The 14,551-nt window shown below is 41.6% G+C and overlaps 1 protein-coding gene across 4 annotated transcripts in view; it reads right to left on the bottom strand.

The window, feature by feature from the left end:
* Nucleotides 1–14,551, bottom strand: part of ESYT2 (extended synaptotagmin 2) — an 80,936-nt gene that overhangs the window by 45,268 nt on the left and 21,117 nt on the right. For all 4 annotated transcript variants that reach the window (XM_053898712.1, XM_053898711.1, XM_053898713.1 and 1 more), the window contains exons 2-5: nucleotides 8,296–8,337; nucleotides 7,336–7,470; nucleotides 4,542–4,618; nucleotides 229–301 (exon numbers count right to left, since the gene is read on the bottom strand). In XM_053898712.1, coding sequence (XP_053754687.1) covers nucleotides 229–301; nucleotides 4,542–4,618; nucleotides 7,336–7,470; nucleotides 8,296–8,337 — 327 coding nt within the window. The remainder of the gene's footprint in view (nucleotides 1–228; nucleotides 302–4,541; nucleotides 4,619–7,335; nucleotides 7,471–8,295; nucleotides 8,338–14,551) is intronic.

Genomic DNA, 14,551 nt, shown 5'->3' on the forward strand with positions numbered 1-14,551 from the left:
AAACATGTCACAGAAGACAATTCCACAGGCCATTTACTGACTCAAGAAGGAGGACACATGATCGTCTTAGTGACTTCTGAGCATTTGACTTCAGGTTTCTCTCAAGTATAACCTACAAATAAAAAACTTAAACTTCAAAGAAATTCTCAGTTAATAAAAACTTCACAATTTTATTTTTGAATACAGCATAGGGAATTTTGGAAGACTATGAAACTTTAAAAACCTTACCTGTATACTTTGCACACCAGCTCTACAAAAATATCGCTTGATCTCCAAATCAATCTCACAGTTTCCTACAAAACTAGTAAAGAAAAAGTTCTGTATTACTATCTCTTAATCACCACAGATCTGCAAGGTCTACAATCTGAGTAAAATGAGAGCAAAGCAACCAAAAGCAGCCTGTAGGCAAACCTGAGACCCATATCTGAGTCTTTAATGCCTGGAACTGCACATGTCCCTGCTAGCAGACTTGACACCTGCCACACTGATTACACACGTCACTTCTCAAAGGGCAATTTCTGGATCAGTTTCTTGATGGAATGTAGTTTTCACTCGTTTTGTAAACAACTGTTTTTGTTTAAGATATTAAAAAAGTTTATATTTCGCCAGAAGTAAATTTTGCACCCATGCTCTCTCCAGTTGTGAGAAAACTAACAGCAGTGCTCCAGGGCTCTGTGACACCAAAGGTCAGAAATGATGCATCCACGTGGGGGGCACTCAAAGATCAAGTCATGGCAAACATTAATACAAAACAAAACCAACAAAACAACAGCATTAATAGAGCATAGCGCTGAATGTCAGGCTTGCATCTATTCCTAATAGGAGCAGGTTTCCTGTGGGGTCGCTATGATCTGACTCCCACCCTCAACTCCCAAAGTAGCACGTCACGCTCCTGCTCCTGCCTGAGAACGTCTGCGGGAAGTTTGAGAAATGCTGGAAGGACGGTGCCTAAGAACACAAGTAAAATACTAATGAAAAACATCTGGGATGAATTCTTCTAACATTTATGTCCTGGTGTTAAAACCAGCACCAATAGATTCTTCTCACTGAACAGGATTCTGGATCTAGCTGGTCCAATCACCTGTTAAAAAACCATCCTGAGGGACGCCTGGGTAGATCAGTTGGTGAAGCTGACTTCGGCTCAGGGCATGAGCTCATGCTCCGTGAGTTCGAGCCTCGAGTCCGGTTCTGTGCTGACCGCTCAGAGCCTGAAACTGCTTTGGATTCTCTGTGTCCCCCTCTCTTTCTGCCCCTCCCCTGCTGGAGCTCTGTCTCTCTCTCAAAAATAAATAAACATTAAAAAAAAAATATTGAAACTTTCCTCTTCTTCACCCTAAGATACAATCACTTCATTTCCTAATATCTGTCAATTACTCCTTCCCCATCTCTACTGCCAATAATCTAATCAAGGTCTCAGTGTGGAACACACAAAAAAGTGGAATGCAGATTTTTTTAAGAAACATAAATATCTGAGCAGCATAATCTGCATCTGTCGTCATGGCTGCTAAAACCATGAAAGCCAGACTACATCTTCACAACGGCATCCATTAACTGATTCCTTCAAATGTTTAATAAATGTGTACGAAACGCTCCTCAGTGCTGGAACAAGAGAACTTTGTTCTCAAAGTTTCCATCCTCATGAAGCTCATTATCAGCCTAGCGGACCGTCCCAGGGCACAGCTGAGCTGAAGACCCAGCGGGCCTTCCTCTTTTATTCTACAGATGACAACAGGGTTTGCAGTAGTGTCTGTATTTTAAAGATGTAGGTTTTCCATCAGATCATTAGAGGCAGTCAATGCTCCTTTCTAAAGTAAAGGTAATTGTTACCAACACTCTACATTTATTATATTCATACACTTTAAAAACTCAACGATGACATTATAAAAGGATCCTCAGTCAAGGATCAAAAAAAACAAAAGTGTGAAGCGTGTCTGTCAGTCGACACACTTCAGCAGCTGCCCCTTGCACAGTGTGTTACCAGGCCTCACAGGGACACAGGAAGCCATGAGCACATTCACGAAGAATGAGGACAAGAACTAAAGAAAACCACCTTTATCTGCCAGGTGTGGTGCCTGCCCTCAATTAACGGTTTTCCCATTTTTTATCGTAGGAAAAGACATAGAACGTAAAATGTCCCATCTTAACCATTTTCAAGTGTACGGTTCAGAGGCGTTAAACACCTTCATCTTGTGCAACCGTCACCACCACCATCTCCAGGACTCTCTTCATCTTGACAAACCCAAACTCTGTCCCATTAAACAACCGACCATCTTCCCCTCGCCCACACCCTGGTACACGCCCTTCTACTTCCTATCTCTATGAATGTAATCACACTAAGTACCTCATGTAAGCGGAATCCTACAGTATTTGTCTTTTTGTGACAGGCTTATTTCACATGGCATAATGTCCTTATGGTTCATCCACATCGTAGCATGTGTCAGAATTTCCTTGTAAGTTTTTTTATTTTTGGCTTTAGATGGTATTAGATAATTAGCTATATACTAAAGTCACCTGTTGATCTTTGTTTCAAGTTTTTATTTTAACCACCTGGTGCTCAGCATGAAGGATTTCCTTTTTTTTTTTTTTTAAAGCTGAATAATATTCCATTGCATGTACAGACCACATTTTCCTTATCTATTCACTCATCAACGAACATCTGGGTTGCTTCCACCTTTTAGCTACTGCTGGTGTGAACATGGGTGTACAAATACTCTTTGAAACCAACCTTGTTTTCAATTTTTTTGGGGTATGGACCCAGAAGTGGACCAAGTTCACACTGCTGGTGTGAACATGGGTGTACAAATACTCTTTGAAACCTTGTTTTCAATTTTTTTGGGGTATAGACCCAGAAGTGGAATTGCTGGGTCTTATGGTAATTTTATGTTTAATTTTTTGAGGAATAGCTATTCTGTTTCAACAGCAATTCACCATTTTACGTTCCCACCAACAGTGCACAAGGGGTCCCGTTTCTCCACATCCTCGCCAACACTTGCTGTCTTCTGTTGTTTTATAGCAGCCATCCTAATGGGTGTGAGGTAGTATCTCACTGTTTTGATTTGCATTTCCCTGATTATCAATGAGGGGAACATCTTTTCATGTGTTTATTGTCCATTTGTATATCTTCTTTGGAGAAATGTCTATTCAAGACCTTTGTCCACTTTTGAATTGGGTTGTTTTTGCTATTGTTGAATTTTAGAAGTTCTTTATATATTCTAGATCTTAATCCCTTATCAGATACGTGATTATACGGACGGCACTAATTCTACAGATTTTTAGTGTTGATTTTTAATAATATTAAGTTTCCCAAATGAAGAACATGGGCTGCTTCCATTTACTTATGTTTTCTGTAATTTCTCACAGCAATGTTTTGTAGTTTTCTTTGTACAAGTCTTTTACCTTGTCAGGTTATTCCTAAGTATTCTTTTTGATTCTAGTGTAAATGAGATTTTTCTCTTGATTTTTTGGATTGTGCATGGTTAGTGTATAGAATGTAACCGATTTGTGTGTGTGTGCAGACTTTATATTCTGCTACTTTGCTAAATTTGTTTACTAATTCTAAAGAGGTTTTTTTTGTGAATCCTTAGGGTTTTCTACATGAAAGATCGTATCACCTGTGAACAGAGACAATTTTACTTCTTCCATTCCAACCTGGATGCCTTTTCTTTTTCTTCTTACCTAGTGGCTCTGGAAAGGACTTCCAGTGCCACGAAGCAGTGAATGTGGACGCACCTGCTCCTGGTCTTGGAAGAAAAGCTTGGTCTTGCACCACTGAGGATGATGTTTGCTGTTGGGTTCTCACATATGCCTTTTATTACACTGAAGTGGTTTTCTTCTGTTCTCAGTTTGTTGAGTGTTTTTATTATGAAAGAATATGGAATTTTGTCAAATGCTTTTTCTACATCAACAGAGATGGTCATTCATTCTGTTAATGCGGTGCTTGGTTCATTTTCATATGTTGAACCATCCTTGCACCCTGGAAATAAATTCCACTTGGTCACAGTGTATAATTCTTTTAATATGTTGGTGAATTCACTTTGCTGGTATTTTGTTGAAGATTTTGACATCAACGTTCATAAAGGATATGGGTCTGTAGTTTTCTTGTAGTGTGTTCAATTTTTTAAAGTTTAACATACTTACAATTGGCAATTATCTAGGCTATTAGGAATTAAGATGCAGAAAATAAATAAATGTGGGTCTTTAACAGTTTAGTCAAAATCCACCGGGGGTGCCTGGGTGGCTCAGTCGGTTAAGCTTCCGACTTCGGCTCAGGTCATGATCTCACGGTTTGTGAGTTTGAGCCCCTCGTCGGGCTCTGTGTCGACAGCTCGGAGCCTGGATCCTGTTTCGGATTCTGTGTCTCCCTCTCTCTCTGCCCCTCCCCCGCTCACACTCTGTCTCTCCCTCAAAAATAAACAAAAAAATAAAATAAAATAAAAATCCACCAAACAGCAGGTAAGAAGAGTGCTCATTATAGCCTCCACTTTATGGGTCTAGCTAAGTAACATTATATGTCATTAACTATGACACAGATAAAAACTTACCTAATTTGAAGGTCCAAAATAATTTGCCTTTTGTCCACATTTTCAGTGTACACCTTCACACCATTGATCCTGAGTGGCTGAAACAAGAGGCAGCTTGTTTTAAAATGCAGGGAGGGTGAAAAATAAACCCAAATGGCAGAGAGATGAGAACAAGTTTAGCCCCACGCTACAGGAATTACAGTTCTGCATTCACAGTGTACTCGATGTTCCACTTTGGGCAACTTACGTAGCTTCCGTTTTTCCGTGTCCTCATCTGTGAAGTATGGGTCCTAGTGGCATCTATTTAACGAGGTTACCGCGAAATCAAAGGACGTAAGGAAATGCGCCTGGCACACAGTGAGTGCTTAGTCAAGCCCCACGGCCCCTTGTTTCTCCCAGTTTACTTTGATCCTTTCCCTCTACTCTGTCCTTACATGGTTTGAAACGTAACTTCCTTTCTGTTTTTTCTTCATGTCTTATAATTTTTCATTTCTTAGGATTTTCACCACAATGGAGCTTTTGAGTAAATGAAAAATACTGGCTGTAGGTATAATTTTAACACCTATTACCTGAGACAGAGACAGAATCACATGACTGTAAAAAGAAAAGGCAGATTGTAATAAATGTCATATTTCAAGGGCCCAGCTGTAACACCACTTCCAAACCTTCTCCCATTTTATCACATTGAGATCACTTCTAGGAAAGTTCTCAATCTCCCATTTGGGCATCAAACACTCAAGCTGAAGAAATACTTTAAGAGTACTACGCTTACTGAAGCAGCTTAGGTGCCCTAACATCTCACCCCACAACTGGCCACAGGATTAAACTCTAAGTCTTTCCTACACTTCCTACTATCTTGGGTTCCCGGCCTTTCCCCCAATGATACTGGCTCAAACATGTACAGACTGTTGAATTACAAAGAACATGGTTCAACCCGCTATGTTGATGAGTGAAAATGGGGTATAGGTGGCTTAGGATCCTTAGCTTAAATGTCCGCATCAGGTAAGATTCCCTTAGTTTAGAGGTCTGCGTTGGGTGATAATCTCACAATCAGATTTAAAGTGCGTGTAATAGAAAATGAACATAATTCTCCCTAAAACAAACCCAGCTGGGACCAGAATTCTAACTCTCCACAAACACAGGCGTATAATCTGACATCAGGGGACTGTGAACCAGGGCCTGCAAGTTAAATTTAGCCTTTGGCTAAGAAAGGTTTTTACATTTTTAAAGGGTTATAAAAGAAGTTGGGGGGGCGGGGAGAATATGCCTCAATGGCCCTTTACGAAAAAGTGTGCGATCCGATGCCTGCTTCAAGTTCACATGGCACTCGACCGTGTAATCGTGCTTTCCTATCTGCTGTGACCCTTTCAGGTCAGAGACGGTGAAGTAAATACTGAAGGGAAGTGTTATAAAGGTGTCCTGTGCAGGCACGTGTGCGCTCGAACAACAGGACTGAGCAGACCCCAGGCTTGTAACCTATTTGGAGACCTCACGGCCAAGAGGAAAAACAGCCCAGCACAACACAGTCGCCTGCAGTGGAGACCCCAGATGCTGAGTAACAGCAGGTAAGATGGAAGAGTTCTCTGTACGCAGAAAATCACTTCTGATGGAGGAAGGTGACTGACAGCCTGGGAGTATAGGATGGGGATGAGCCTGGGGACACTGATAAACACAACGCAGCCACCAGGTCACCAGGTCAGACACTCCTTGGCCACATTTATCAAATCCCTGAGGGGCTGAAGCAAAGACATCTGACCTGAAGCATACGGTGACACTGTGCTCTCTGGCTCTACTGTATGTGCTCCAAATGTGTGTACGCTGTGTGTGCGTGTGCGTGTGTGTGTTTAAAAATATTACTGAATTCTGAATTTTCATTAGGCATATAAAACAATGTTACCTTGGGAAGTACAACAGGAAAGTTATATGTCAATTACACCTCAATTAAAAAAATGTTACATTGAACTGTTAGTAATCATTGTAAACACTGACTTACAAAAATAAAAAGGAAGCTTGCCATGAGCAACTAATTTAGCTGTTGTCTTGAGGCTTTCACCAGAAGTAATATTAGGAATTAGGAGTTTTTCTTTGTATGATTCCAGTAACAAAATTTTTCTTTCCCTGCATCAATATAATTGATGTGATTCTATAAGCCTGGTGTTGGGAGTCCTTAATCGTTGTTTGTAAAGATCTTGAGGGGGTAAACATGTTAAGCTTGTTGTCGATTATTAAACTTTTAGTATGAATTCATATATCAAACTCCCCTTCCAACTAGATAAATTGTGAAAAACTGTGCAAAGGTAATTCTGACAGAAAGATGTGAGGTAGAAAGAAACGCTGGAACTGAGAGAAACCAACCAAGGAAACCGAACTGGCCAAAGACCACAGTGGAAGAATGAGGGCAAGTGAGGACCTCACAAAAGACAAGGGAGGGCATCCCATGGGAGGCAGACCTGGGAGGAGCTGCAGAGACACCCTTCCAGAACTTCCCCAGGCTGCTTTCTAGAGCAATTTTCTCTAGAAAATAATTGGAAATAGCTTAATACATTTTTAAAAGTTTTCACAGCAACGTGGGGGCGCCTGGGTGGCAGAGTCGGTTAAGTGTTGGATTCTTGATCTCAGTTCAGGTCATGATCTCATGGTTCGTGGGTTTGAGCCCTGCATCGGGCTCTGCACTGATGTTGCAGAGACTGCTTGGGATTCTGTCTCTCCTCCTTCTCTGACCTTCCCTGGCTTGTGCTTGCCCTCGCTCTCAAAATAAATAAATAAACTTTTAAGTGTTCATAGCACAAGAAAGAATACTTAAGAAGAAACTGACCTGCTGACCCACATCAACTTTTGTGAAACTAAAGGTGCTGAGGTGGGTGTTTGCTCCTCGCACAGCTGGCTCTATGGTTTCTCGAAACAACTTCTCTATAAACTGGCAAATAAAAGGCCACATGTGTTTTACGGTCTGTAAAGAAGAAAGAACTCATATCAAACAAGATGCTATAACACATAAATAATAATGTACTTAAGTCATCAGGAAAAATTACACCCCTACAGTTTACCAGCATTTTTGAAAATTAAAAGGGGGTGTCTCCTTTTGGTATGCAAAATCAACATGATCTGAACTTCAAAAATGTACAACAATAAACTACTGACCAACTAATATGTCTCAGGAATTAGTTATTCTGGTTAAGCATTCCATTTAATCATACCAGCACATTTAAAATTGCTATAAAAAAAAAATCAGAAAACCCTGTGGTTTCAACTTATTGCTAAAAACGTAAAACCGTATAGGGCTTTTCTTTAATGATGGACTAACTTTTGGTGCTATAAAAGAATCATTAATCTACATTAGTTTTTACTCTATAGTTCTAAGGATATATAAAATATAGGGAAAAAGGAGATCTACTTCAAAGTATGTGATCTTTAAAAATAACTTAAAATTATTAATCTATTATTAAATTTCTTGAGAATTATTTCCCTTTTCTTAATATTTTCAAAAATGTTGCCTATAATTATTATGAAATAGACTCGAGCACTAGCCAATCAGGGAAGTAGACACAAGGCCAAATACACAACTATGAATATATCATTAATTTTTTCATGTTAAAGACACAGTTTTCACTATTTAGGAATGTATCAGTTATGACTCAATTTTGGGGGGAGCGGAAACCAACCAAGTCCAAATGAGCTCACACATCGTCAACATCCAAATTGCCAAAAAGGGAAAGATGGCCCCTCGCCCTCTAATCCCACGGACAATCTGGTATTCGGTATATTCTACTCTTACCTTATTTAGCCATTCTGCTCTCTCAGTGTCTGGAAAATGAACCTAAGAGAAACACACACACACATGACTTATTGACTCCCAACTGTTTATAAAATGTCACACAGGCTACTGAACACTCTTATTGTTCGCCTACTGTTCACGTAATGCGTCTTTACAACGCCCTGCCCTGAAGCGCGCACAACAGCTTCTGAGGAGACACTGAAATGTGTGACACTCCAGCTCTTTACATCCCAACAACACTTTGAGGCAGAAAAGTCTAATGACCACCAAGGCTACAGTCCCTTCTTTGAATCTGTGAGGCCCCACGGAGAGTGCACTGGAGTCCGGAACATCAGGGAGCGATTCCATGCCATCTCCTCTGTAAGACACAGGTTTCTCCCTGCCATCGCCGGCACTGCCATCAGCCCTCCAGACATCCAGACTCCCAGCCTTCGAGAACCCACCTCTCCCTCCTGCCTTCCTCTTTTGGCCCAAACCAGCCGGCAGATGCGTTTCCTCATTTGGCTCCTCTCACACTATCTCCCAAATGAATACTGATTACAGTCCTCCACGAGTAGGGCCTGTATACTGGAGAGAATGAGCACTTGCAGAGACAGAAATAAACCTATTTAGAAAAAAGGTGGAGAAGTATTTTCTTTGCCATTAAAATAAAACCCCCTTGCAAAGGAAGGCTAAAGCTGTTTTGGTAGGGAGTTCTCCTCTGAGAAACGCTATGTACTCACTCCCTCAAAGAAAGAAGAGCATACAGACCATACTAACATTCTGAAAATGGTATTTTCAGAATACCATTCTGGCTTAGATGTTCAATGGGTCACAAGCAGCTTTGTAAGGGTGACTGAGATGTGTTCAGAGAAATATTCTGATTTCTGGAACTGCCACGCTCACTTTCCTAAAGAAGACAGGCGCAGCAGTCCGTGAAACACAAACCCCGTACCCCACGCTATGGCTGAGAGGAGCTGGCCAGGGAATGTTCTGGTTGTGGGTGACAGGGGGGAAGATTCCCAAGAACGTGGTTCTCTGAGAACCAACCCCACCTGTCGTGCCTGGCCCTGAGGAATACATCACTGAATGGGGCCCAGCAGCAACTGGGTCCTCGTTGGAGGCCGTGGTCACTGCACTGTCCCCGCCACACTGTTCCACAGGAGAGGCCATGGCAGGTTCTCCCTGTTCCTCTGTGTCCACAGGCCGGAGCTGCCCACTCCTTCTCACCACAGATTCAATGCGCCTGGACCATGACGGTGGGCTAGAAGGAACTGAAACAACAGTTTCTACATCAGTCAGCTTGAATCCATTCTGGGACCAAACCGAAGGGATGGCAACTTTCCAGAATTAAGAAAAAGGACGACGCTCAAGAAGAGAGATTTGGCAAAGAGAAGTGTTGGCAAAGGTTGCTTAAATCCAGACGACATGTTGCCTGGAGAGGCCTACCTGACCCGAGTGGAACTGTAGTACCAAAGGGACTATACTATCCGCCAAGAACTAAGACATTTGGGGCTGGCTGGGGAGGGTTGCAAGGCTTGCTAGACTGGGACTAGGGAACACGTGTAACTCATCCGCAGGCTGTATTCTGCCATTTCTTCACATTATAGCAAAGTAGACCAGGAATGCAACAGGTGGCTGCCACTCCAGAGTACCAGGCCTTCAGGCAGGTCTTCAGCTGTGGTTCAACGTAGCAATTTCTTGTGAGGTTGCCTTCCCTTCTGCCCTTCCCCGCTGAATCCAACCAGCCACACTGGCGACAGAAAGGACCGAAAAGCACGTGCTGAGCACCTATTTGGGGACAGCCAGAACTACTTCACTGTAGATGTGTTCCTCCTTCTAGATTTCTAAGTAAACGACACCATCATCAACACCCTCCGCAGGCCTGCCTCTTCTAGAGATGCTGTGACTGCCTCCGCCCGCTTCCCAGGGAGGCTTGGCCTGGTTTCCCAGCTAAACTGCGTGGGGCTACCAGAGCTAAGGACTCACACACAGGAGCCGCGTTTCAATTACCTCACTCGAGACCATAAACTCCTACACGTTTATCAAACAGCAGATCAAAGACTTGCCTCAAATCCTATTTTGCTTTCCAGAGACATCTGTTTCTATTTAGAAAATTACTGAAATTACTGTAAGTTCTTTGGGCTGTACTTTCATGTAAAATGTTATGTGAAGTGTAAAACCTCAATGTCGTGTTGGAATTAGTTTAAAATTCTTTATCATTCCACGCTCAATAGAAATAACAACTATCCACGACAAGACGATCCTTAGGACCACACCGGCTTATAGGTGACAGCGAGACGGGGATGCTACGATGTCAATGAGAGGGGCGTGCACAGGCGGTCCATGGCATCAGTTCTACGAAACTTGAACCGCTGCTCTGCTTCATAAAGAAATATTCCCAATGTCAAGTGTCCTTTGAAAACATTACAGCAAGATGAATTTAATCTGCTACTGAAGCATTCCTTTTACCTGTTTTCAGATCTTTTCTTTGCTCCCGAGTTTTACGAAGTGACAACACAAACTGTTCATTTATACCTCATCTCCAGTAAATAACTGCAACTCCATCTGTGAAAACAAGGCCCTTATCTGTTGTGGTCTTAGGCTGTGATGCCGACAATCAGCACCCACAACACACGTTGGAGGTCCCACCCTACCGAGAACATGGCAGGCTCGTGACAGGCTGGCACCAGCATCTCTATGCACAGACGGCCCATGCTCCTCAATAACCAAGACACAGACATCAGGTCCTGCCAGACACACCTGGGCCAGATGGGCCGCATCCTTTTTCCGTGAGCAGGCGGTAGGCAGCCAGTTCCTTTGTGCTAACTGGTAGAGAGTCCCCTTACAAAGCCTACAAATCTCAGAGAAACTGTTTCTCCACAGTTTAGTGCAAAGGTTTTCCTACTACTCCTCAGGGGTAAAATGTGTTTATAGTGATTCTTACTTTTTTTACGATTCCTTAGTTTCTTTGAAAAACTCAATTCGTGCTAAGTTCTGAAACCCCATAAACAGGTATCCTAAGTACGATGCCTCACACAGAGAAAGCTTCGACTAATCTAGATTTTCTACCCACTTCAAAGATGAGGGCCTTGTCTGGGAGGCCACATGCACAAGGCTGAGTGCATGCAAATCTGCAGGCCACACTACCAGATTTTCAGAGTCCACAAAACCAAGAAGGTTAAGATCAAAGAATGAGGTGGTCGATAAGAATAAGCTCCCTTCAAAGCCTTTCATATAAAAGGTTCAGAGGAGCAGGTGAAGGAAGGCAGGTGTTGAAGACCTGGTCCTTGGATGGCTGAGGTAACAAATCTCCCTCCAACTGGGTTTCCGGGAAATCTGTGAGGGCACCATCACTCTTCACTCAAACCCAAGTACACTCAAAGTAACTGCCAGGGCAGTATCATGTGCTGCTGTGTGCGTGGCAGGTTCTGTGCTAAGCTATCAATGTACGTTATCTGAGTTCATTCTTACAACAATCTACACACAGGAACCATTAACTTCCCCAATATACAGGATAGCTACTGACTGACTGGGGATAAAAAACCAGATTTGTCTGCCCCTGCTCCTGACTACTTTATTGCTAAAGGATGTTGAAAGTGCTATGAAGACAGTTAATCCACAGAGTCTACTAAATTCTCAGCAGGACATACTCCAATCAAAGAGCAAAGCCTAAACCTCAGATTATATGCCTTAAATTGTATGAAGTACTGGGGCACCTGGGTGGCTTAGTCGGGGGAGCATCTGACTCCTGATTTCAGCTCGGTTCATGATCTTGCAGTGTGTGGACCAAGCTCCCTCTCTCTCTCTGACCCACCCCAACTTGTGCATGCGTCTGCATGCGCCCTCTCTCAAAATAAACTTTAAAAAAACTGTATGAAGTACTAAGTCAGAAGTAGAAAATTTTGTGTTTAATAGTGACCTACTCATCTAGACTCTAGAGGTCAAATACAGTACAAGTCCTGAAACAGCTGACAGCAAAGTTCAACAAGCATGATAGCAATTCACAATAAAACACGATTACCAGACCCACTATTTCTAAAACTAAGAAGCGAGCAATTTAAAGACTGTTTCTATTTAGTATTTGCATGGAAGAGCCACGACACTTAAGTAGTAATGATAAAATTTCATATACGTATATTTACCCTTGTGACCCAGCAATCCCATTTCTAAGCAGTTGATTAAATGGGATAAATGACTTCTGCAAAAAAAAAAAAAAAAAAAAAAAAGTTCCAAAATGAAAACATGTGCCTTTTCTAACATTGTTTGATTTCTCTAAGTTCACTGGTATTTCTCAAATTAGGTCTGCCAATGTGCTAGCAAATTCCTATTCATTCTGTCACACTTAAAGCCAGAGTAATGCTATAAAGCTATTGTTTCTTTCTTGCAAACACACACCAGTCCCACAAATTGCCTACAGAATTTACATTTATGTAATAATAAAGCTTCTCTACTCACCATCATGCACCAGGACAGAAATACAGGTTGACTGGTGTGAATTCTGGTTTTGTTACTGCATTTCTGTCCCTGTGCTAGTCTTTAATATACTTGCACATGTATAGACTGTTCTTGTTAAAGAAGAGGCTGAATGAAGCAGCCGGTTTTTGAGCAGTTACTTCTGGCTCTGGCCTGAGCTAGGCATACGACACAGACTTAGACATACGACTGTCCTTGGGAAGCTCACAGCTGGTGGAGTGGACTGGTGTGGAAAGGTGTGACCACCAGTCCGTGAGAGAAGATCTGGGGCCAGGGGAGGATCTGATGCTGCCTGGAAGAGTCCACCAGAGATATGGGAAGAACACAGCATGTGACATGGGTTTGGAAAAATTACTTGGGGTTTGCTATGCAAAGAAGAGCCTAGTCTAAGCAAAAATAATGGCATACACAATTTACTCTTGCTGGATTTGAACATGGACAGAATGGTAAATGCTGAAGCTGAAAAACCAGGTCAGGAACAGCCTGAAATATTTTCTATGCCACGCAAAGGAGTGTTGATTTTATTCTACAGGCAATGAATGGGTCAACGCTGGAATGGTCAGGAGAGAAATGATGGAAGATTAGCATTCGAGGAAACACTTTTGCAGTGCCCACAACGTATTCTGGAACTATCAGAAACAGTAGGCAGAGAAACAGCCACACAAATAAGCCCTCAATACCAGCGAGCTGGCTGACACTGAACGTCAAGCCGTCTCCTTGCAGTAGAGTCATCCCAAGGCATTCAATCGTTGAGGTTTTTAATTTATGAGGGATTATTTCAAAGTGCCAAAAAAATATATCAAAATTGAAGGAAGTCTGTTACTAAATTTTAATTCTATTTACTAAGTCAAAAATCTGCTTCTCACTAATACATATTCATAAACATTTGCTTATGTTCTACCAAACAGAATTTAAAGTAGCAAAAACATCGAAGATAAAAACTGGGATACATAGAGAAAATAGAAAACATATCCCTAAATCACAGAGGAACCCATGAACATGTATCATTTGGTTTCAAACCTTACCTTTGAACTTAAAAAAAAAAAGCACAAAAAAGCCCTTAAATCTCCTTTATATAAGTCCAATTAAAAAATAAGTTTTCATATTTGTTATTTATATTGTCTCTACAAACTAGAAATAATCATTGTATGATTACTTAAGTTTTGATTATATTTAAAAGTTGACACTACCCAAGAAATCTTTTTAATCTTACCTTTAAAAAGAACAAAGGCATATTTTAGATTCTAATATAATGTTGATATTACCAAAGTTGTTTTGCTTAAAAAAAAATTAAACCAAATATACAAAGACAGAACATTAATTGTGTGCCAGGAACTCTACAGACAGCCACCGTGTCTAACCCTCACCACACTTAGAACAATGAGTGGCTCCATCTAACAGACCATGAAATAGACTCACAGAGGATGACTAATTTGTTCAAAAGCAGGGGAACGGGCCAGAGGGAAGAGACCCAGACTTGAAGGTTGGAAAGTCCTCCCTGTTACACAGGCTGAAGCATAAGGGATGCAGCTGGCTGGAGCACACCTGAATTTTCTAATCAAATCATTTCCCCCATTTTTGAACATTAAAAACATAATATGGGCTAATGCTTGAAGTTAAATAAAAGGACTGTCTTTTTTCTTCAAACAGCACTCCCCTTGAAGACAACGTTAATACTTAGCACTTGTATGGGACTTTACTGCTCAATCCAATGTCCGTAGAGGACTGAGTACCTGCAACTCCACAAAAGTACACCAGCGTATGGGGAATCCTTTTAAATTCCACTTGCATTAGCAACACT

Source organism: Panthera pardus, unplaced genomic scaffold (genome assembly GCF_024362965.1).
Source record: "Panthera pardus isolate Hobbes unplaced genomic scaffold, ASM2436296v1 HiC_scaffold_9, whole genome shotgun sequence".
Classification (NCBI taxonomy): domain Eukaryota; kingdom Metazoa; phylum Chordata; class Mammalia; order Carnivora; family Felidae; genus Panthera; species Panthera pardus.